The 25,268-nt window shown below is 43.7% G+C and overlaps 1 protein-coding gene across 3 annotated transcripts in view; it reads left to right on the top strand.

Moving 5' to 3' along the window:
* The first annotated feature begins 6 nt into the window (after window positions 1–6).
* Window positions 7–25,268, top strand: part of RERG (RAS like estrogen regulated growth inhibitor) — a 97,367-nt gene continuing 72,105 nt past the window's right edge. The window contains exons 1-2 of one of the 3 annotated variants that reach the window (XM_008644010.2): window positions 7–210; window positions 1,246–1,420. In XM_008644010.2, coding sequence (XP_008642232.1) covers window positions 1,360–1,420 — 61 coding nt within the window. In that variant the 5' untranslated portion in view covers window positions 7–210; window positions 1,246–1,359. Of the gene's footprint in view, window positions 216–251; window positions 542–1,245; window positions 1,421–25,268 lie in introns of those variants that run through there. The other 2 variants (XM_017726271.1, XM_017726272.1) reach the window with 2 other exon arrangements.

The following is a 25,268-nucleotide window of genomic DNA, read 5'->3' as shown; positions in this document are numbered from 1 at the left end:
GCGGGGCGGCAGTTCTGCTGCGGGCGGCCGGGAGCTTTCGCGGGAGGCAAACGCCGGTGTCCCAGTCCCTGAGTGTCCCATCCCGCCACGTCCCGAAACAGTTCGTGCCTCTATCTGTGCGTCCAGAGCGAGAGTGGTCTGATACTTACTCTTAGGCAAAAGGAGTCGGGAGCATTTAGCCGTCAGAGATGAATCGGGACCGTTCTCGATGTAAGGTGTCTTTACTTTTTCTTTTTACAAGCGTTTTCCTATAGGAAAAAGCCTTAGGGATTTTTTTTTTTCAAGAAATATGTTAGAAATGCATTTTGCTGTAGAGCGAGGAGTGCTGACATGGGAAGCATCCTACGCCACTGTTAGAATTCACGGCTAAAGTGGGTACTTCAGCTCAACAGCAAACCCGTAACTGGTTGCATTCACACGTGAAGTTCTACCCCGCTTTAAGGGGAGACCGAGTGTTTGACGTTTTATTCAGGGCTGAGGATCATCATCATCACGATTGCCGTGTTTTCACGGAAGATTTTAAAGCATTCTACAATGACAGGTATGGTTATAGATTTTACTGTCCAGGTTAGCAAAATCAAGGTCATGCAGCAAAACTGTGAATATAGATAATTCCCATGCTCGAAGTGCCGTACCAGAAACTCTGGCATCCTTTTGCTAACCCCATGCTTTGCTGAATGTTTGTGTATGAGCTCAGGCAGCTTAAAAAGGAGCGCTAGAGAACTTTCTAGGTATGGACTTGTTTAGGGCAGTGAGCAAGGTACAAGTGCTTGGAGGGTTTTAGGCAACTGCAGCTGAGTAATTGAAACCTTTTTGGAGCTGGAGGGCTCAAGGAAAGATTAGCTATCTGCAGGCACTACTAGTGAGTGCTCACAGCTATTAAATATATTCTACAAAAAACAATTCCTTGCATGTGATTCAAATACAGTAAATATATGCAATTTCAGCTGAAAGAGAAAGGAAGAAATAAATCCTTAGGAGCTTGCAAGGCAGGTGCTTGGGGTTGTTAAGTACCTTTTGCAATCTTACAGTGCCAGTGTGAAGCAAAGAGGAATAGCCAGAAAGCTGAAGGTGGGTTCTGCACAAACAGTGCCAAATGTGTCAGTGGTGTTACTGCAGTGTTCAAAGCAGGAACATAGCATCAGTTATCACGATTATTTAAAAAGAAGAAGAAAGGAGGGGGCGGGCAGGGGAAAGGGAGAGCCTGGCTCCTTGCAGTTCCATCCTTGTGGTGTTCTTCCCCAGGCTCTGCATTGACGTCACAATGACACGGTGAAGCTGAAGGCAGGAGCTGGGAACTGTTCTTCTGCTTCACTTCTGGTGACTGAGTGAGTTTGCCAGCCCTGTGTTCCTTCCAGCATGGCCAAGAGTGCAGAAGTGAAGTTGGCGATCTTTGGTCGAGCTGGCGTGGGCAAGTCAGGTATGTTTGACTTCTGATTTTTCCTTCTGCTTGTCATCAGGTAACTTTTTGCTCCCTCTGTGCAGACAAACTCCTGGTAAAAAAGGGCATCTCTGACCACTTTCTTGTCGGGGAGGTTGGAATCAGGCCAGGAATTCTCTCTTCCTTGGCTTTTCATGTTATTTTCTCTAGGTTCTATCAAATGAAAGTACTTTTATCACTTTTTAAAAAAAAGCCCAACAGCAAACAACAGCAAAACAAATTTCCCAGCCCAAATCAAACCCATTTTTCATGAAGTGAGTGGCAACATTATTTTTTCCTGGGGAAACAGAGTTAGTAATGTTCAATTTGTCTCTTCATAGCTTGTGCTCAATGAAGGCATGGAATATTATGCTCCCTAGCCTCTGTTAAGTATTAGATGACTTCTGTAACAGTTGTAATTCTGGCTGATTTCCACAGGAAATTTTAGACTCAGCAACTCAAAGAAGTTTTGTTCTCTGTGCTCTCCTGGGTTTACATATTTACCAGGAAATTATGGCAACACCATGTGTAAAGTGTGCATTTGTAGAGATCTTTTGAGAAATAAACATAGTCTGGCGAGTTGGTATGGTAGAGACACAAGGGGGAGGCATAAATGTTAAAAATCCATTTCTACAGACAGCCTTTCCTCCGGTGAGACGAGGAGCAGAGTGTGAGGGTTGCAGTTGGGTAGTTCAGGGGTGTTGCATTAACATGACAGCTCCATGACCACTCTAACAAGTCCTTGCACCACAGGGATGGGGAGATGAGGAGACTGAGCCTAATCATGCTCCTGTGGCAGTTTGGGAACTGCAAGATCCTGTTTATTTTAGGAAAAAATCTGCACAAGAGTAGGCAGGAGATAGGATGTCCTGGTAAGAGCATTAAGCTAGACTCAGCTGCCATCAACCAGCTCCAGTTCCCCAAAGTGACTTTTATATTACACATGCCAAGGTGCTGTCCCATAAATGTATTACAGTTTCAGTAACTTGGGAATGGGTTGTTTATAAAAGCACATTTACCCAGAGGGTATTTCACCAGAACACTGTCAGTGAAGCAGCTCTGTCAGCTATCAGGAAGAAAGGCATATGTGAGGCAGAATTTCTTAGAGATTATACTGCTTATTCAAAGGCAATGCAGATTAAATTCCACCTTTTTGAATAGAATGCCTGAGGGAATGCTGATAATATACTGGGATAAGTTTAAACTCTTCCTTCTTCCCTGCTGTGCTCACCCCATCCCCTCTTTTGTATTCATGTTTCACTGTCCGACCCAAGTTTTGCAACTTCAGTGGTTCCCCTTTGGGTTTATCTTACATTCAGTTGATGGTTTCTGTGGTTGTCCAGTCTTTTGGCTGGATTCAAAATAATGCAAGAGAACATTGAAATATTTGCAGGAAAACTGAAACACTGAAAGAGTCCCCTCACCCTGGCTTTCTTAGTAGTTTGAAAGCTTATATCTAAAAAATACAAAACTACCTTTTAAGTGCTCAGTTAAAATGCTACACCAGCATAGGATCAACAAGAGCCTTTTTTACCTGTTGTATCCTTTTTGTAGACTTCAATATATACTAGGATAGCATAAACAGTAAAAATGTTTTCCTGTAGTTCTGGAACCGGGTGGGAGACAAATGGAAAGCCAATAAAAACATCCTAGTCCTTCGAAGTCTTCCTCCTCTCTCTTTTTATTCCCTTTTGAGATGCAAGGAAATATTACATAAAATATGAATAAGGTCCCCTCTTTTGACTGTGACCATACATATGTGAATATGTGTGGAAATGAAAGCACAAATAAGTGGGCAGCACAACAAGGTGAATTTAATGGAGTGGAAGGACCACAGAGCGCTGTCAGCTACCTCAACAGAGCAGCAACTGTGCCTCCCAGAATCTCCAGCTTGCTTGTGAAAACCCCTCTTGTACATTCCCATAAAAGGATCCAGTTTCAACAGCTTGGCCAACTCCAGAGAAATAAGTGTGTGTGTGAGGGGGGTGGTGTCTCTAAATACCTATTTGCCTGTAGCCAACAGTAACAACAGTGGGAGCTGTGAAAGTGCCATTCCACCTTTGCTAAAAACAGGGCTGGACACAAAGCAGTCTCCAGATAGCTGGCTCTGGTGGGCAATACCCTGCTAGAACAGTGCTGATGGTGTCTTTTTTAGTGTAACCATGTCACTCCCTGTCCCTGTGACCCGTTTGTCATGTGTTGTGGAGACAGGATCCTGGGGTCATCGCTTACTGGAGCAGACTTGGCCAGACAGCTGAAAGATAAGCCAGGCTCTAGAAGCAAGAGCACAAGGCAGAATGCTGGAGCATACATGCAACGAAAAGGAGACATTGGGTGATAAATAGGGTCACTGTAATTGCCAGAAAGTCATGCCAAAATATGGCCACTGGCTTGCTTTCCTGGCTCATCTTTGTTTGCTGAGGAAGAGCCAGGCATTAGGTTCTTAATCTGTAAGTGGCTGAAGCACCTGACAGCATCTCTGAAGTTACAGACACACTTTGTAATGTCCTGGACAGGCTCCTCTTCCACTTCCTGACCCAGACTTAGGATCAGTGAGTCAAAGCAGCAACGGAGAAAGGAGTGCTGTGCTTCAGGATGGGTGGGGAGCTAAAGCTCAGGCAGTCATTAGACCTGTTAGCATTACTGAGAGCTAAGGAGCATCCCCATCTCATCATTAATGCCAGACATCCGTTCAAAGGGTGAAAGATTCCCTGCTCTACAAAGCAGTCCCTTCCAAGACTCTCCCAAATATGAGGTGGGGAAACCAGAACACTGCTCACAAGTGTGAATAGTGACAGCATCTCAAAAGAGTTAAATCCAAGGAAAACAAAACTTTACTCCACTTTTCTTGCTGCTTATCACGTTTCCACGGTTCAAAGGTTTAAAAAACAAACAAGAGGTAATAGCTAATGTGTCCGCATTTCAGTGTTCTTCCTTGCCTTGTCTCCCTCTGCCTGCTGGAGAAGACCAGCAGAGTGGCTAATCAACTCACCTGTCCTGTTTTGCCCTTTTAATGCAGACCTAAACCTTTCAAATGGAAGAAGAAGAGCAAACCAGCTCAGAAAGAGGCACGCAGAAGTTCTCCCAGCTCAGAGTTACACTGAGTAGTGGGCAAACTCATCAGGTGCAAGCATCCCAACCTGCTCTTGTCCAGTGGACTAGATGCTCCTCCATTCACCCCATTCTTACTGTATAAAAGCTGCATAAACACTATTTTAAAACAGCTGAAAAAAAACAGATGAGGAGCTCTGCCTGAGCCAAGGAGCACTTTGCAGCTGCCTCACTCGGGAAGAGGAGGAAGTGCTCTGTGGGTGGGAAGGGACATTGCTGAGACCTGCTATAGATAACAGGGCTGTACCTCCTAATTTGGGCTGGAGTCAAGCAGCACTGAGGAGGGGAGAGAGCTTTTAAAGCCGTTTTCTTTACGGCCAAGAGGAGCTTGGATGGAGCAGAGAATGAAAGTTGAAGTGAATTACTTAAACACTGCTGTTTAAATTGTTCTTTCACTGAATCCTACAGCTTCATTCCTATGGTAACAAAACTGAGGATTTCCTAAATAGCTCCTTTTAAAACTACAGTAGTAGCAATTAATAAAGGCTTAAAGGCCATGTTCTTCCATGTCATCACAAGACACAGTATGTGCCCAGAAATCTAAAGAGGAGCGAAAATGTATGAACCAGAGGAGAAAAACAGGGCTGGATTAACAGTGCATGGCTGATGCTTTTCCAACTCATAACTCAGTTGACTATGAATGCTCAAAATACCTCTGCTTAGGAGCCTTTCTGTTTTGGCCAAGAAAGAGACAATGTCCAGCTGCAGCGTGTGCTATCCAGCGTGCCTTTTTGCTGTGTGTGTGCCAGGCTGAGCACTCCAAGTTTGTGTGTTAGCACGGGTGCTTTGGCCAGCCCCTGGCAGAGGCAGTTCTCATGTGCCTGGATGGGCCATGCAGCTGCAGCCGAGGAATGGGACAAGGAATGTGTGGGTTTTGCTTTGGGTTCTGTAGGAACCCAGAGTGCTGAGAATATTTCTCTGCCTGTTTTTAAGGGTTCTTACCCCCCTGAACAACACTGGTTTAGCCTCCAACCTTGGAAAAAATTACCAACGGTCAGACAACAACTAGAAAATACAGTGGTGGGAATTAGGTGATAGACTACTATGTAAGATTGTCACAGGGTGAAAATTTAGAGGTTTTGGGTTTCTCTTTGTAGTAAATAGATAAGAGTAAAAAATATCAAAATGGAGGATTGTTGTTGTTCTCTAAACCTTCTTCTCCTTCTTCTACTACTCCATGTTCTGCAGTAAAAGTAGTTTGGAATGATTGGATAGAAAATTCCACAGTTCCTGGCTGTGTCACTGAATAATTGGTAAGAAAGTGAAAATAATACACATTTTTAGTAAGCATTGGTTAAATGATCTTTAAAAGGCTGTGTAAATCTTGATAGAGAGCTCTCACTCCTGCTTTTCTGTGCTCTATGCTGTACCTGGGTCAGGCTGGTGGCTCTGTTCCTCTGATAAGACTTAATAAACGACTATCCAGCAGCATTGAAACTCCAGGAAAAGTCTCGGTTTATCTTTGAAACTCCTTGCAAGGACTTTCAGGAAATTCTCTCCCATCAGGAGGGGCTTGATTTATGGCATGGTTCAGTGTCAGGGTTCAGCAACAGGGAAGATCCTGAAGCTCCCACAGGCTTCCCCCAATAAATGTGTCAGATTCTAAGCAAATCATTGCTTGTTAGGTACGTGAGGCGCGGGGCTGTTGTCACTTTTTGGTCCAGCAACAGCTCGGATGCTTCCATTTGGGCAAAAGGGTGACCAGAAATGTGGTTTTGGTAGGTGTCACCTCGCAAAGAGCCTGTGCCATCACAGAAATGAAGATCTCAGCAACTCCAGTTATTTTAGAGTCACAGCTGGGAAAGTCCTGAGCAGACATGTATTTGTATCTGTTGGCTTATGCTCTTTTCCCATGTCTAAGCCAGGATGGGGGAACATACCTGGGAGAAAGATACCTGGTTTTGAAAGTTCCTGCAGAACAAACTCAAGCAGCAGCCAAGCCAGAGTGTCCTTCAACAAATCTGTGGTTTGTTTTCATTATTTGAGGATATGTCTGAAACGCTACCAGGGATCACTTCCCAGTTGCAAGGTCTGGGCATATGGGAAATAAAACTGCATTCATTGTCACCCCACCCCCATTCAAAAAACCCTGTGGGTTACTGGGAAAGAAGCCCAAAGTGATTTTTCTACTTCACAAATCCCTGCTCATATATTTTCCCCCACTAGTTGCATTTCAGGGACTTTTGCAGAGGAAACATGAGTTATAAAGGAGTGATTAGTTATCAAGCTCACAGCTCTTCTAGTAAGGCAGGGAAAGCTGCCACAAGATCTTCAAAGTCCATGCTACACCACCTGATGTCTGGAGGGAGGATTACTGTGATAAGGTGCCTCTGAAATCCAGAAATGTGGATGGAAAGACACTGGATTTTCTGCCGTGGGTTTTGTTTTTGTTTCCTGGTTTTTTTACTTACACTAGCATAGCAGATCAGTTGGCTTTTTGTCCTTTGTTCTTAGGAATGGCAACGACAACCAGATGCTTAAGTGATTATTCAGTGATCAGGTTTAATACAGGTTTATTAATCATCTTGTATTGTTTTGCTGGTAAAGTACTCATAAAACACTCCCACTTTTTACATTCTCTGGTTTTACACTTTTCAACCAGCTCCAGGTTCTCTGAAGGTACTGTGCATGTGGGTGTCTAAGTCGTAGCAGTAACTAGGTCACTAATTTTAAGATTATTTCTTCCCCAGCAAGAATACAAATGTGTCCCCTTGGAGCAAGTGATACTGCAAGGAAACAGTTGTGTTGCAATGACCTTCCCAAGCTCCTGTCCAGTGGATGATGTTGATGCCTAATTAGAGGGTGAGCCCCAGGTTCATCCATGGATGAAGGAAGTTGCATTGTGGCCTTACCACACAGATACAAGCTCTTTAGTCAACAGTCTTTCCATAAACTGCCTTTGTTGATTCTTGTCGTGCTGGAACTAAAGAGAAGGAACACCAGGAACCTGGGCTAGACATACAAACATTTGCTCTGCTTGTGTGTGTAACCTCCTCCCTTTCCTCTGCTTGTTTGCCTATCCACGGTTCACTATAGCCTTGTCCTTGGTGTAGCAGAAACCATTCATGCTCTGCACGACATTTGATCTTCCTTCTGGCTAACCATGGAATAATAAAATGCAGGATTTCTCTAACCAAATGCCAACGTTGTTCATTCAAGCGTGGCTGCCTCCCCTGTTCCATCTCATTTAACTACATCTGACATCAGCTCTACCTGTATCCCCTCTGAGCAGCTGGTGGCAGCTGTTAGAGCTAAAACTAGTCCTGCTGTTCTTTTTTTTTTTTCTTTTTTGTTTAGGTTGGGCTAAATATAGCCTGCTGTATGATTACTGGGGAAGGAATGCCAGGATTCAAGATTTATGTGTGCAGCACAAATTCTTCCCTAGGCCTGTGCCTAGCCACCCCCTGCAGCTCTTGCTTTGATAAGATAGCTGCCCTGCCCACTTGTCTCCTGCAGTTTTGCCAAAGGCAACTGCAAAGCTCCCTGGTGGAGTCCCAGGAAGGGTTTGTCTGGGTGTGATAAAGGCCTGCAGTGTTTGGGTCAGCCTGCTGTTCCCCACCAGGGCACTGGGAGATCCTTTCAGAAACAGCAAGATTTTTATTCTTCTTCCACAAACTTGTTGTTTACCTCCCTGATATCGGAGGTCCCTTTGCCTTGCATCTACTTTTCTTGCCATGTTTCTTCTCAGCTGTCACCCTCCCTTCTCCCCCTGCCGGTTCCCTAGAACTGTACATGTTCCCCAGGGACTGCATATGGTGAAATGGCTTCATACTTCACAGGACAACTTTGTATTTACAGTTCCTTTCTCACCCTCCTCACTTTGGGCTTCCTCCCATCTCTGTTTCTCATCCCCAGCTCCTTCTTTGCCCACACTGTCAGTGCATTGTGCATCATCAAATGCTCAGGACGTGAGATCCAGATGAGCTAATCCTGGCAGCAGTGGTGTGATGCAGCAAAGAACAGTCACTTCAGAGGAAGTGGTCTCTTCTGTCCTGGAATCCATTCCTTGGTGTGGACTTTGAGGATGTTCCAAGATTTGACTGCTCCAGGCAGTCGTTGCATGGAGCCAGCTTTGCACAGGTTAAAAAGGGAAGCAGAGTGTATCTGTACATAGCTAGTGTTGGTCGTAGAAGTGGGTAAATTTACCTATTTTGGCTTTGTGGCAGAGCAGGAGAAACAAGTTATGTCTGTATTTCTCAAGCAAACTCTCTTTCTGCATTTGTTTTTGTGCCATCCTTGAACCTTGTACATTTACAGCACCCACAAATAAATACGTTAGGCGTATGAAAAACTAACACTGCCTTAAAGAAGGAGGATCAATGAGGCTCTAGCTGAGCCCTGGTTACAGGGCTGTGATTATCTGCTGGTGACTGAGGGTGTTTGTACCCTCTCACCACATGCCTGGTGGGCACTCCCAGCGCTCTGGTGAGCAGGAGAGACAAAGAATGGCTGTAAGAGAGCGAGGGAACCATGGCATCCTCATCCATTTCCTGCTTTTATTCCAAGCCTGCATTTGCTCAGTATTATTGGTAGTCTTTTATACACCCCGTGCTGCAGAGGCAATTAAAGCTTTGGCAAAGACACCCCTCAGCTTCCCTTCCCTCTCCACAGGCAGTTTGAGGGGTGCTGATGGAGTGCTCCCCATTGCCACTCCAAAGTTACGGAACTCCCACCTCACCAGCTCTCAACCTGGCCTGCTGTTTGAACCCACATTTCTTTCCATTTGCCTCAGATCAAACCAGCCCCTCCTGTTTTCCCTGACTCCTACCTCCTCTTCCTGGAGACAGGAAAATAACTGAGGGAGGTGCATCTGTTTCTATTGCCTTTTCATAATTCTGAATGGGAAAAGTTCTTTTTATGGCTGTTTCCCACCAGGTAGAGCATTCACACTGCTGGAGTTAGTCTGCAGCTGTTACAGTTTCTAATGGATTTGCCATGTAGGTGTTGGGAAGTGCCATTTATTATGGCAGTGATGCTGTAGATAACTCATATTCTGTGCATGCAGCATGAAAAGATGAATGGCAAGAGAAGCATGAAGCCCTGGGGAAGGAAGTAGTAGATATATTAAACATATGTGCAGCTTTAAAATGTCCTAGAAGTTGGCTGGAGCCTCCAGCTGCCTTTCCAGAAATGTTAGACAGTAGTCTGCGCTCAGGAAAATGAGGGAATATGTTGAAAACATCCAGCCTGGGTTTGAAAGCACACGGAGCTGCTGACATTCCCGGGTTGTTCTGCTGCTGCTGCGCTGGGGCCAGCAGCAAAGAAGCTGCAGACAAGCAAGAGCACAGGCCTGGGGCAGTGGTGTTACCACAGGGGAACTGTTTGGATAAGTGGCTTGAAAAGTTTTCAGGGTGGAAGGATGCAACTGGGCAGTGCACAGGATACACACTCCCAGGGAGGGAATTTCTGTGGTGCTTGAACAGCGCTGTAGCTTTCCCAAGGGCTGTGGGAACAATGGCCAGCACCACGGCCCTCCTGCAAAGCAGGCCACTGGGACTGGCCTCAAGTGGCCAGTATGGGAACTGAGGTGAAGGAAGGGGAAGCCTGATCGTCCCAAGTCACCGAGGGAACTATTACTTGGGCATTGCCAAAGCTCCTTTCCATGACTTCTCTTCAGGGCCAGGGCTGCTGAGATCCAGCCTGATGGACGGCTCCCAGGCTGGCAGCATCTGCGACCCAACCCCTGTCAGCCCTGCGGGATCCTTTACGGCTCTTGCACTGACATTAATTATTGACAGCAAAATAAAGCACAGGAGCAACATTTATTTTCATTAAAAACATATTTGGCAATCCCGTCTTTCACTACTAGTAGGGCTTAATTTCATTTTGACCCACAGGACCACAAGCACAAAAGGAGCTTGTCTTTACTTCCTTTCTCCCCTTCATGTGGCTATACTTTCCATCCAGCTCTCAGTCTAACTATAATATAATCTATCAGAGATTTGCACAACCCTGCTCTAGAGAGCTGCTTTTGTCAGCAGCTCATCTCTGCTCCTGCCCTGGGAAACAAAAATCCCACTCCCCACAACAGTGGAAGCCAGTTAGACAGAGTTGTCAACCATGATCTTTTTCTGACCTACCCAGCAACTGACCCAGAGGAGCTTTACAAGTGAGAACTTCAGAAGTGTCATTCAAAGCAGGAAAGTGTAAAAACGAATTAGAAGCGAAAAGATCAGAGTGAGCTATTTATTTTTTCACTGCAGAATAAATTGAAAATTATTGAGGAGTCACCACAGAAGAATGCAGTATTAGACCCATGGGTGGCAGAAAAAACACACAAACAAAAAGTCCCCACCAAACCCCACATTCTGTTGGACATGGGAATATGAGTGCCAAAACAAACACCTTGTTAACCAACCTCAGTGGCAGAGTCTGTGATGCCAAGCACTGCTGCTTAACCCAACTGGATTCTTGTGGTTATGTGCACTGGAGTTGGTTCTCCTCCAGGCTGATTTCCAACATGAAATAATTTAATAGTGATCCACAATATGACTTGGTCTGTTAGATCTACTTCCAGGCAAAGTTTCAAAAAAATTTATCTCCAGTTAAGAAAATTTGACCTTTATCTACGGGAAGCATGGTAGGTCTCAAGATAATACAGTAAGCTGTGTCCTGGATAACCAAACATTGATATCCTAATCTTCAGTCTCCCATGGTGATCTCAAATAATTACACATCATGCAAGAATACTCTCTTGTCAGTATTCAGTGTAATTAAACCAGTCTAGTTCTCACCACCCACCACCATGTATCCTCAGTATCACTTTGGTAATTTCTTGGCAAATTTTGTTTGCAGTTTTTGACCTGGCATGTGAAATAACCAAGCCTCTCTCATGAAAACAAACAACCTCTATTTTAAACATACTCAGTATGACTGTTTTCTTCATTAATTTGCTATTTAGAATCCAGCATGAAAGAGGCCCCTGAGATTTAACTCAGTACCACTGTGGTGGAAATTCACATAGTGTTCAGTGCAGATTGGCAGGAGTTTGGGAGCCTGTACTGTAACAAATACTTCTGTAGTTTGGACAGGTCATATGTATAGTTCTGCAAACTTCTAGGACTCCGTAGAAGAGATCATACTCTATTTCTACTCTTTCCTGCTTGAAAAGGCAGATATATTGGATTCTCAACTAAGAGAGGAGCTTTGCCTGTTGTTTTCCTAGTCTCCCTCTACAGAATAAGCCGCCAAAATATATAGGATTTTCTTTATTTTATTTTCATGAAGAAGCCTCAGTAAAGTTGCCTTTTTCCCAAGCAGCTCTAGCAGCTACGCTGTATATTTATCTGTAAAATCACATGCAGCCACTGATGTTAAAGATAAAATCAGTATCAGCTCTGGAGCGGGATGGTTTGGCATCCCTGTAAAGATGAGGCAAGAGACAGACCATGGAAAATGCAGAAGAACCTTTGAGCAGTTTCTTAAATTCTAGCATTTTATAGGTGTGAAAAGTATCATGATTTGCCTGCAGGTCTTCACACCCAGCTGGACGAAGTTTCAATATTACTAAGACTAATTCCATGTTCAGTATCATAAATCTCACCTCACATTAGGTCTGTATCTAAAAGACTTCTTATTTACCTGAAATAATTTTGTGTGGCTCATTTTATAGCATTTCTTCAGTTGCTAAACATTTACTAAATGGTGCTTTCTAGTAAGCTGTGAAAATATTAATATCATCCAGTCTGAGGAGCTTTTTGTGCACATCAGAGTGCTGGAAGTATTACTTTCTGTTCCCAGTGCCACAGCACAGACAGGGACTGGCTGCAAATAGAAGTAGGGGACTCAGCATAAGAGAATGACCTTCACAGCTGAGTTAAAACAGTGCATTACCACCTTAGATCCTACCTCTAGTTTCTGCAGAGGAGATGGCTGACAGGCATGTTGTTCAAAAAGGCAGGGAAAATACAATGACCAACAGCAGGAGTTGGAACAGGGCGTAGGGAAACATGCTCGTGATGAAAGTACCTCGAAGCTTGGTTGTGCACTGTTATTTTCTGTTCATTCCCATTAATACTGTTGCTCTTGGTGAAGGTTAAAGTGCTTTTGTTATGGATAACACAACAGAGGATTGAAAAAAGGCTTTGCTTTCAAGCATGAGCAGTCTGACATCATGTGTTAAAAGTACTAAGTCATTGTGCAATTCCAGGACCTCTCTGTTTGTTTCAGCAGGTGACTCTTACGAAGTCAGGGCTCTACAGTCCTGTGACATTCTAAAGGTGTATTCAATACACTTTGAACCTGCTGATTGCCAAAGTGCTCTCAGATCTCAGACTGAGATCAGAAAAAAGTTTGCACGCCAGTCACGAACAGAGGATGCTCAGGGTGACTCCCAGAGTACTAAACCAGCGGGAGTAGTTCTGCACCTGGGTCACTTTGTAAGGGCTAATCCAGTTGCACCTCTGCAGTTTCTGAAGAGGCTAAAGGATGCTTTTAACAGTATTGCTCCTGTTGGAGCACAAAATGAATTTGGAGAACGAAATAAATGTGGTGGGTTTTGTTTGGGTTTTTTCCAGTATGAGTATTGACCTGTAGAAAAACTTATCTTCCCAAAGCTTGGAGCACAGAGTGGCATTCTCTAGTTCCCAGCTGGATTGCAGTGAGGAGCAAGAAGTGTCCCAGTGAAACCCACAAAATAGCCTAGAGAAGTGCATGGACGCATGGAGGTGCCAGATCATATGGGAGTGGGGACTGTCTCTTGTATAATGCCTGATTCCACCTGCAGTGTGTCCCTGTACCCCTCAGCACAACATCACAGCCACTGCTTCTAAAAAAAGGAAAATTGTACCATTAAAACACTTGCTATCCACCACCTGGCTGCTGTAGGAGGACTTAGGCCACCTGTGTCTCCAGAAGCTAAATCACAGCAGCTGCCTTAGCCTGGGCACTTGAAAGAAAACCCTGTCGCCTAAATATTGTCACACAGGTGGTGCCCTTGGCACCACACTTCAGTATGAGACCAGCCTGGGGTCTGGACTGTCTGTACTGCTGTACTCTGCAGCCTCTGCAGGGTTTCCTACCCTGCTACTCTCAGCAGTGCAGAACCTGGCCAATTCTAGGTACCTCATGAGCACTCGAGGATTTTATTCCTCGTTGAATAATTGCCCCAGTGACAAACATTTTATGTCCTTCATTGCAAGGGGGTCAGGGGAGATGGCTGCAATAACCCTTCCTGACTTGAAAAATATGATCTTGTTGACCATGAGTATACTAAATTAAGAATCTTTCCGTGGTGTTTGGTGGATTTTGTTTTCTTCCTCTTAAGCTAAAACCCTGCTATAGTCATGATCCTCTCCTCTCCTCTGGGCCATTTCCCTTTTTCTTAGTAGTGTTTGTATTCTATATATCTACTTATTCCTACACACTAACCACATAGAGCCCCCTCTTTGTTTCAGGCACTGTTATGAAATCTTTTTTTAAGATTTAACATTAAGTACCTAAGAAAAAAATTATATAACTTTCTGTATTTGTTTTATTTAACATATAACTTTATGGCACTAGGTTGAAAGCATTCGCTGACTCAATGTTTGGACTGCGCTGCAGGGCTGTTAATGAGAACATCCAAACTTTATGCATTTGAACTCATTAAAATGAACAGCACAATTTGTGCAGCAAGTGGCTTATTTGCATGAACAGGGATTAACAGGAGCACAAAGAAGAGCAGAATACAGATCCAATTTTTTCATATGGAGATCAGAACAAAAATACAGAGCTTTCCAGTGACCCATGCTAACATGAATATTTTTACCTCTGAGCAAGGTGTAAGATTTGAAAGCACACTGGCAAATAAAGAGCTTGCACAGAGGAGATCTGCACAGATCAAAGAGGAAATCTAGAAGCAGTCAGTTTTAGAAAGACAAACCTTAAGTTAATACTCTGGGAAGATGAAAAAGCAAAGTCACAGAAGGTGAGCTTTAGTTACAACTCTTCAAAACTAGATGAAAATTTCAGAGGATTATTTGCAAAGCTTATAAAGAACATTAGTTATGGAAAATTAAAGATTAATTCAAGACTCCACAAAGTGCTAGACTAAAATAACCTTGTGCAGTGTCCTGAACAAATGCTGTGGCCCTCACAGATAGAAGGAGGCTGATACATGAAAATAAATGAAAAAGCCTGTGTTTATTTCTGTGGGCTTCAGAACAGGACCATCAGGAGCAGGATCAGTTGTGCCATGGACTGTGCCCGCTCTGCCTCCTCCTGAGGAGAAAAGAGGATGTCTGGGGTGGCCCCACAACCAATGCCAGCAGACTCTCAGAAAGTAATAGAAGGAATTGAAAGACAAAACACAGTTCAAAAGAAAGCACTGTATGGGCAAAACCACAGATCCAGGAAAAGCATGGTGTGCTGTTTCCTCAGTCAGAGGTGCTGCATTGTTCTTCACTCAGAATGTGGAGCCCTTCCTACAAATTCTCTAAAAACGTGTCATCTGAAAAAGTTAGAGTTCACACATTTTTTCCACCCCTGCCTTCCAACACCTGACTTTATATAGCTCAGCACTAACATACCCTTGCAATAGCATGGATTTCACACACTGAGGACACACTGGATGAAACCACCAAGGAACTGATTCCAAGGTGATCTCAGCCAGGAGTCTAACCCAGACCATTCCACCTCAATCTAGACCCTGACTCCTTGTACCAAGGACTCTTCCTGCTAGCTGCATGATTCAAACTGCCCCTATCAGCATGTTATATTTTTCAGTCACATAAATACAGATTTACCACAACCTTCTGTCTTCATCTGCGAGATACAAGCACTTAGTAGAAGGCTTCTTATCACAGGACAGCAAGAATATGCCCACAGTTACAGAGATTTTCTGTTCAACAGCAGTGTGGTTCTTCTACATGAGCCTGGCTTGGACTACTCAGGGGAGAAAAAAGAGAAAAGAAGTGGTCTGCTAAGAGCTTTGGCAATTAAAATAATGAGGAGGCAGTGCTAATGACTAGCACACAACACGTCAGGATCATAGGTTCAGTAACAGGAGCTATTCAGCTGTGCTGCCTCTAAATGCTGACCTGTGTGAGTGAAGCCAGTGGGGCTCTTGCATTTCTTTTTCTGACAGGGATGAGTGTCATCTGTCAGGATAAGCCTCAGTCTGACAGGTGGAGCTGGAAGCAAAACTTCTTTATGAGGGCCCTTCTAAGTTTCTTAGGACATTTCTTAGGTTTAACTATTCAAACTTGACATTTCCATGCTGGGTGTCTGCTCCAGGCTGCTTTTTTTACTGGAAGATGTCTGCAGAAGCAGTACAGACATTTCTGAGAACAAGGTTAGGAAAACAAAAAATAGCTGTGTGTCTGCCTTACAAAATATTCTTGTAGCATCTCTGCTACAAGAGTTTGAGTATTATCTGTCCCCAAAGCAGGAACACAGAATATGACAAGAGTGGGGTCAGCATGTCAGCAAGGGTATTCTTTTTCTTTGCCTCTGAAAGTGTACCTGTGTTTGCCAGCAAACCAATGCCTCTGGAAGTTCCAAGCTGTGTTTCACATGCTGGAGGTAGAAGTTAAATTTTCCTCACAAGCTTATCCTTATGGAAGACATTCCACCCTAGATATAGGCCGCTTTCTTTTCAAGAAGAAAAGAAAGAAAGGGGAAGAAAGTAGGGAAGAAAAAATTGGGCACAGACGCTCTGAAGAAGTAATGAAGTGTACGGGAGACAAAAGTCCCAAGAAATGAAGAGCAAACAGCAAATTAGGATTAAGTTTGTCTTTCCATTAGCTTATCTGAAACAGATTTGTCTCGGGAAGCAGTTCTGGAAGCTAAAATATGCAGCTCCCAGCCTCAGAGATGAGTGGCAAAATCTCAGTTGTTTTACTTCATCTCTGCACATTGTTGTGAAACTTTCTCTCCTGCGTGCTTGGGCTTTGATGGAGCTTTTTACACCCTGCATCTTTTCTCCAGCTAGAGATAAGGAATGAATCCAGCTCACCCAGTCAGAGGCACTTCCCTGCTGAGCAGCATCACAAGACATTGGCAAAGGGATTTCTCCCTCCTGCAGCTGCCTGTGGGGTGGTTACACTGTGGAGAAGTGGAGATCTCCTGTCTCAAGGGCTGTCAGACCAGCACAGAATGACCTCAGCTCTGGGCTTTGGGTTATACCTCACTGGTCCAGGGGAAGATTTAACTTTAATACAGGAAGTATAAACGCATAGGGAGATGGATATACATGCACACACACAGATACATATATAGATATATATATAGATATGTAGGAGAGATACAAATCTCCCCAATTACCTGGTGGCAGTTAGGGTTTGTGGCCTCATATATCCACGGTCTTTTGAGCAGCCTCAGCAGAGCCTGCAGTCCTGCAAAAAAACCTCCAGTTTTCAAGTGGAACAAGGGGTGTATATGGGCTACTTATGAATTTAAGAAACTAAAGTGCTGAAGAAAAAAAAGCCTGCCTCCATCAGGGTATCATTTATTTTTCTGTTTTATCTACTGTCCTATGCAGAAGCCATTCCAGAAGAGTTATTTTTTTGCCCACTTCAGTTGAAGATCAGTTGCTTGCAGCTTCTTGATTACTTTTTTTTTAGGCTTTTTAGTGCCAGGCTGGAATACCGTGTTCAAGTGAGGACAGTGAGCAGCTTGGGAAGAAATTCTAATATCCTGAGTATATACCATGCAGCAGCAGCCCCAGAAACCATTGTCAGTGCATTAAATTAATTCTGGGTGTCCACCTTACTTCTAGATGTTTATCTTGGCTAAATGCCTGTAAGACTCTTAAAAGAATTAGTGACCCAAATGCCTTCCCAAGGTTTAGCACTTGCAGAGCAGTGAGGAAGGCTTTGTTTATCCCCAGACTCCAGTTCAGGCTGCCCCGAGCGCTGAGCGTGGGGCACTCCGTGCGCTGGCGTTTACATCAGCTCAGCAGGACACTGCTGCTCAGCTTTGGTGGAACTTTATAGCCTGTTTTATTGCAGCAAGGGCAGCAGTGTGATGAGTCTTCTGAATAAATCTCCTCTGATGGATTTGCTGGCGCCTTCCTTAGATTAGGGGTGAAAAGTATCTCACTGTCGAAGCTCAGCGCATTTACCACCACCCCAGGCCTCATTTAGCACCATTAGTGCAGTTGTAACTCGGAAATTTCTGTTAAAAAATGCATTTTCTCTGTGGGGACACAGCATAGATGAGCATTATGTGCATGCAGGGAACAACACAACACTGAAGTGAGTTTTTATTTGGTATTAGCCAAAGTCAGAGCCTTATACACAACTCGATAATCGTCTTTTCCGCTGTGTTTTCCCCACAATGCAACAAGTGAATAAATGAGTGCTCTGGAGTTTGTCTGCTGCTGAAACAAGCTGTGGGGGAAATAATTCATTTAGGGGCAACTTCAATTTCATCTTCACTCGGAAAGTGAGTTTAATGCAATTTTTCTCTGTAAAGTAACTTCCTCTGTCCTTCCCTCCGGTTCCCTCCACTTTCTGCTTCAGTGCTGCAATACTGAAGCAAACTGTCTGAATGGCATTTTCCACCTTGTCCAAAATTGCCATGAGGAAAAATCTGTTATCCCAGCGAGAATAAGGCCAAGTTCAGTTTTGCAGAACCCTAAAACCCTGGGAGTATGTCCACATTTGGGCTTTGGTTTGTGCATTACTAAGTAAAAACCAGGAAAAAGAAGAGGCATGGGTTGGTGTGTAGTTCTTCATCCTGTATGTCATGATATCTCCATTGAGCTGTACCTTCCTTGCTTAGTCTGTGGAACTGAGAACTCAGCTAAGATCTATTTATGGGGCAGCATCAGCAGCCTGTGCAAGTGTTAAGTTAATCATTCTGACTGTTGCCTGGTGCATCTGCTGGGTGAAACAAAAGCCCCCTTCAGCATTTGTCCCTGTGCACAGGAGCTTAAGGGTCTGAAATTCCCTGGGTCTGTCCAAGGCTTTCTGTGCACTGTTACAAAGGAGGTTTTTGATGGATTGCTACTGCCTCCCCTCAGTATCCCTTTTTCTCCTGTTCCCTTCGAGATATCCCTTTGCTGAAGAATAGTGGGAAGGGGTCTGCTGCCTTTCCTGGGGACACGTCCTTCCACACTGGATGCCTTTGTGTCAGACTTTTCCTGCTCAAACCTTTGCTTTGCTCACAGCTTTGCAAAAGCTGTATTGATTCATCATTTCCCCTGTGGCTTGCAGAGGCATGAAATTAGGACTTATATTAATCTGAGGCATATTAATTTTACACCTATAGCAAGTGATAAAGCCTGATCTTTAGCAAACACACAGGAGATGTCCACAGATCTAGAATGCCACGTTATTTTTCTATTTCTTTCTGGAAGCTTTCCCTCAACATGTTTCCATATTTCTGTATATGAGAAAAATACAGGTGAATTTGAGAAGAGCTTGAGCCTTTTTGAGCAGTGGTCTTAAAATCTGTTTAGAAAGGAAAAAAGTTAATTGCTTTACTAGTTTAATACAGAGTGTTTTGTAATTTTCCTCCTATGATACAGGAAGACAGCACCTCCCTGCCTCTTTGCATCTCCTGGGGGATTGTAATCTGACTTGTGGTGTCATTCATACCAATTCTCATGACTGTTCCAAGCTACTCCCAGTGAATTTTAACTGCTAAAGAGAACAGTTTTAATATGAATACAAGTGCAGGGATTGTGTTTACATGCACAGAGCAAATGAATGACAGTTCTGAAGTCCAAGTGTGTCTACACCAACAGTTAATTAGCAGCCAGAAAAAATACATACATTTCAATATTTAACCTTGAAGTCAGGCTGGTGTGAAGGTCTGAGGTAACATTACAATGTTCTCCAGTAACTGTGTCTTAAAGTGAACCACAGTGAGCTGTTGCTGACAGCAAGGGACTTTGGGCCTAGTTTTCCAGCATCTCCTCCTAATTCTCCTGCTTTGAAAAGCTCCCATCAGTTTGGAGTTACTTCACATCTTATGCTGAGACACAAGGAGAAGGTTTTGTTAAGCTCAGAGAGATGCTTAAAGTCATTGTCTTGGGGCAGCTATACAAGTGCAAAGTGTGGATGACAGAGAAAATCCCCTGGGAATAGACTAAAAGAAGGGGAAGGTGGAAAGGAATTCCTGCACTCCTATTTCAGCTATTAAGAGTCTTCTGTTTGTGTGTGAGGTTTCAGAACACACCTGCAATAACATTTTCAGACTTCTCGGCGTAATCAGGGTGGCTGAACACACATCTCCATGGGCTTTCAAACAAAGCTGAGGTTCTCACCACGTCTGCTGCCATCAGTCAGGGCTGCAGAAAAGGCAGCAAATGTCAAAAAACATTGCAGTTAAGTCTTGAGAGATGGCAATCCTTTTGTGACTGAAGGAGACTGCATCTGGCTCTCAGCCATCTAGATGATTTTATATGTGCTCAGCTCCACAAATCAAAAAGCTTCTTGAGTTAATCTATTTCAAAGGTCTCCATCAAAGAGAAACAACTGAGTGGCACTTGAAGTCTCAGCACAGGTATTAAAAACAAGCAAACAAAATTGGCACAAAAATACTGTTTTCCTGACAGAGGACCCCTTTCACCACAGTTATAGCACTATGGGGTAGTTTTTCTTAAGGCTGAACAGATGAATGGCGTCTTAAAGTCTGTCATCTAGAAACTTCTACAACAGCTTGACTACACAAACCAACGCCAGTGGAATGGAGAGCAAAATCTCCTTTCTTTTGCAAGGGCACTTTATGTGGAAGGCACAGCTCTGTGCTGGCTGGGCCATCCATAAGGCATTCTTTTCCCTTGGAACTAAGGATATGCAGCTCTTACAAAAGAAGATAACACACAAACATGCTTTTTCAGAAGTCTAATAACATTTCAAGCTAGAGCCATTCAAAGTGTTGCAGGTTTGTGTTCTTGTTTTTAGTTTTGGGATGGGTCTTTTGTTCATTGTGGGGGTTTTTTTTGCGTTTTTTTGTGGTTTATTTCTCTTTTATTTTTTAAAACTGTCACCCAGATTCCTACGTAAAAAAACCTTATATGTCTGTAACCAAGCAGCAGAAAGATGTGTCTCACTGTAGACAAATACTTCAGCTACACCACTGTGCTTTAAAACATCCTTATCAAACCCCCTGTGGGGTAGTGTTCTTCAAAAGAGCTCTACCAATGTGAGGACTCAGAGTTGATAATTTTAAGTCCCTCAGTTAAGAGTCATGAAGTCACTAAAGAAGAAGGTGTGCAGCCACTTGTGCTCAAGGCCAGGGTGATTTACTCTGAGGAGCTGAGCTGTAAGACATCCTTTGCCTGTGTCCCTGTGTGCCAAAGAGGCACAGGTAGCCAGGAGATTATCCAGACATCCACTGGGTGCAGTGATCCACTTTCCAAGTTTCATGATGCTTTATGTAGAGCGATCCTGGTTTTAATGCAAGAAGTCCTGTGTCTCCCAATGGGGGCTGCAAATGAGGAGACAGAAGTCTGAGGGTTCTCTCACTTCTTGTGTGGTCTTGGCCAGTCACAATTGTTTGCTACCTCAACTTCTCCCTGTCGCTGAAGAATACAGTACCTTTTAATTTCCTGCTTCCTCTGTAATTATGGCAGAACCCAGCAAGCCCCAGCAGAGATTAGAGGGTTCTCTCTACTGCTTGCTAGAAGGCAAACAAAAGATGTGCAAAAATCAGCTGATGTTTGTACAGCAGCGAGGGCCTTGTTTGCAGCGCACCATATGGATGCAAAGTTCTCGTCTGGCATAATCCTACAGGCAGATGCCTGAAGAAGCAACTGCTCATCTGAAGTTTTTTACTAGAGGAACCTCCCATTTCCTTTACTCCACAACCTCCTCCTTCTCTAACATATGGAAGTTAAATGTAGTTATGACTCAGGGAAATGTTTGTCCTTAAATGTAAAGAGCTTTCCTGGAATGCCCTTTCTGTGAGGAGCTTTCTTTACCATGTTTCTTAGAAACCACTTGCAGAGTTTCTGTGCTTCTACAGACTGTGTTTTATCTGTAGTAGGAATCCATTTGCTTGTCCCAGTGTTATGATTTTGGGGACAGGTTTGCTGATCATCAGGGCTGGCTTCAAATAAAAGCTTTAGTATCAGCTCAGCCAGAACAGTTTTGTTCTCCCACTTTTTTAATCTGCAAGAAACACTGTTGAAGATGCAAAGTAGCCCTAATGGGGAGGCAAACTGCTTTCTTTATTTGGGAAAGACTAGTCAAACAGCAGCTAGGACAAAATAAATGGTGTAGTGCCTACCTGAATTAGCTTGGGGTACTTATGTCTTACGATGTAGTTGTCATTAAGGAGTAGATGTCTTTGAAAACCAACGACTTGAATTCGAATTTGTATCTTTCAGAGATTTCTTGTATTACCTTAGTTCAGTCACTTCAATTCTAATGTAATTATTAGACTAGAAATTTACTTCAAAAAAGCCTGGGGACAATAAATGCTTTTAGACCTTTAAATAGTTGAATACCACATCAGTGGGAGGCTCCACACATAAACATGTCAGCTTGTGTTGTAATTGTGTAGAAGTGGTTGGGAGTAGATGAGATTTCTTTTGCGACCTGCTTGGCCTCCAGATTAGTTTGCTTTCAGTCTATTTTAATGTCAAAATAAGTTTCTTGTAAAAGAAAGGGACCATAAAGATCATGTCTGAGAAAAACATTTGGGGGTGTGAATATGTGAAATGCCTCTGTTTCCAAGGGGAGAGAAAGCCATCAGTCAGAATACTTTTAGCTGAGGAGGTTGTATCTTCACCTGTGTCTCCCCCATCTTGTCCAAACATCTCTGGCAGTTATCTTCAAAGCCCAGTGCCCTGTCTATTCACCAGGCATCCAACAGAACGTGTTCTCTATGTGGAATCTCAAGGTCATGAGCATTCAAGGGGCCTTCCACTCTGGGTGCTCTCACTTGGATCAACCAGAGTTTGCTACTTAGATGCCTTCACTCTGTCCTACAGAGCATATCCCCGTGCTCCTGCATTCCTCCCATCTCACTGCTGAGGCGTTTAAACACCACCCCCAGCCCCCCAGACTTTTGGTTCCTGACCCAGGAATACACCGGGACCCTTCTAAAAAGCACAAAGCACACTGTCTTACAATAGGAGTAGAAGAAAGTTCTGGTCTTTATGTGGTGAGGGGCAGGCTCATACTCTTGCTTTAAAAAGACCAGAGGTTATAAAATGTTTCTTAATGGAATGTAGGAGACTCAGCAAGTTGGTTCAAAGAAAATGTTTTTCCTCTCAGTCCATTTTAAACTCTATCCCTATGTTTTTCCCATTGGCACTGAAGCACTCATCTGAAATAGCTCTCTCCTGTAGAAACTTCTGTCCCAGAGAACAACATAGTTGAGAGAACATCTTCATGCAATATCCCAGTGGTACTTATTAGCCCTAAAATGTATACCTGCTGCCCTTTTCCTATGGAAACCAGGAGGGCTGAGACACTAAACCTGCCTGCAAGCATCAGGGTGCAGTAAGAATTAAGGATGCTTCCTCCCAAAAACCAAGACTGTAGACAGACACCTAATCAGAAGTCACTCCAAAGCAAGGAGTTAAGTAAAAAGCATCCTACCTCTCCTTTAAGTGTGAAGATTTGCTGTTAACAAATACAGACACCCTGCTCCACACAGTTTAGTCAGGACAGCTTAAGCCAGATGAGAAATTTAAATATTCTGCCTGTGCCCAAGGGCCTTCCCGCAGCATTTCTGCCTGCATACAAAGGGCCTTTGCAGCTCTAGGTGTGTCAGAGAAGAGGTGCAGAATTTGTTCTGCTAATGGGCAAAGATGAGCAAGCACAGCCTTAGAAGTACATTGAACCTAATTAGTCTTCAGCACCTTGCAATGACAGGCAGCTCTGAGGTGAGCACATCCTACAAGGAACTGTCCTGCAAAGACATCCTGCAAAGAACATCCCCAGAAGACAAGGAAGTTGCTCTGAAATAAGAAGAGATAGGGTTAATTTGAAGCATAGTGACTATTCTAGAATACTTTTCTGTATAGCTGTCCTGATTTCAAGCCTAGTGTTTTATGATTTAGTTGAATTCCTTTTCAGGTATTTATCCTTGCTCAAAATGCAGCTCCAAGAGCTCAAACTGTCTGTCTTTCATTTTCCACATCAGGGATTCAGAAATAAAACACAAGCTTACAATATTGCCTGTGTGGTATCAAATGACTTGTGGAACTGTCAAACTGAAATTTCACATCCGGGTTTATAAGCCACCACGATCACATTCACTATCTGAAGGGGCTTCAGTGCCTTAAACAGTTTTGCTTTCAGGTTCTGCAACAAGATTTGCAGGGTCAAGATAAAGAGACAAAGCTTTTGCTAGCTAGAGCTCAGGACTGTGGAATTATACACTTCATTATTGCTTCAGGTAACGTCACCAAGATTTTCATGAGCAACACTGAAATGTGTAGAGACTGAACTCAGCAAAAGAGGCAGTTTCTTCCCTGAACCTGGTGGGAGATGGTCCTGTGTCAGGAACAAAGCAAAGGAACATTGATCCTTCAGACCTCTCACACCAGCTTGCATCTTGTACTGTCCCTCAGGTCTTCATTCTCTACCATGTGTATTGAAGCTGTATATAGCACACCAAGTGTCTCATTGGGACAGGCTTTGTGTCTTTAGGGGATTCGTTTGCTGCTAAACTCTGAAGGTTGTCCATATTTTCTAGACAGCATGTGGTGTTTATGTGCAAGGGTATTTGGTAACTGCTGGATCAGAATATAGTACCAGCAGATAGTTACTAAATCACATAGTACGACACACTGGCATACAAGGGAAGTCGGATTATCACATCCTGAAAAAACTTTGACTTGTTGTGTATCCCATAGAAACAGCGTAACATTTTTCTTGGAGAAGGGCCACTCACAAATGAGTCAAGCCAAAAGTCTAGGAAAACAGCAAAAAAAAAAAAAATCACTGACTACTTCAGGCCCAAATGCTAAACCTTCAGTACAGATCTACCATGTGTATTGAAGCTGTATATAGCACACCAAGTGTCTCATTGGGACAGGCTTTGTGTCTTTAGGGGATTCGTTTGCTGCTAAACTCTGAAGGTTGTCCATATTTTCTAGACAGCATGTGGTGTTTATGTGCAAGGGTATTTGGTAACTGCTGGATCAGAATATAGTACCAGCAGATAGTTACTAAATCACATAGTACGACACACTGGCATACAAGGGAAGTCGGATTATCACATCCTGAAAAAACTTTGACTTGTTGTGTATCCCATAGAAACAGCGTAACATTTTTCTTGGAGAAGGGCCACTCACAAATGAGTCAAGCCAAAAGTCTAGGAAAACAGCAAAAAAAAAAAAAAATCACTGACTACTTCAGGCCCAAATGCTAAACCTTCAGTACAGAACATTTTCTACCTAGGAAGGTTTCTGAGTGCTTTCCATTGACTGCAGCCAGGCGCCACCTTTGTTTTCCTGACATCAAGTCACCCACATCCCTTTAAAACACAGTATTTCCTAGGATGTGCATGTTTTTAAGGTCGGACAAGCCAAGGCCAATCTCTGGTAAGGGCTGCATCTCTTCACCTGGGAGTCTTCTTGCATTCCTTCACTTGCTGCTCTTCAGTTCCTGAGCTCAGCTCTGCCCCAGCTCCCCTGTTAGTGCAGTTACCGCTGACACTGCGGTGAAAGTCGCAGCGAGCCAGGCACAGACTACACAAGGACACGGCTGTTGTCCCACTCCTGCTTACTTCCCTTTCTGCTCATCATTTCCTGGTCTCGCTTTCCTCTGCTTGGAACCTCCTTGTCATCCACCCTCGCCTCTCACTTTCTAAGACTGCATTGCTCTGCTTGACACTTCCCTGGGCCCTG

The sequence above is a fragment of the Corvus brachyrhynchos genome, unplaced genomic scaffold, assembly GCF_000691975.1.
Source record: "Corvus brachyrhynchos isolate BGI_N302 unplaced genomic scaffold, ASM69197v1 scaffold191, whole genome shotgun sequence".
Lineage (NCBI taxonomy): Eukaryota > Metazoa > Chordata > Aves > Passeriformes > Corvidae > Corvus > Corvus brachyrhynchos.
This window is presented reverse-complemented; position numbering and strand designations above follow the sequence as displayed.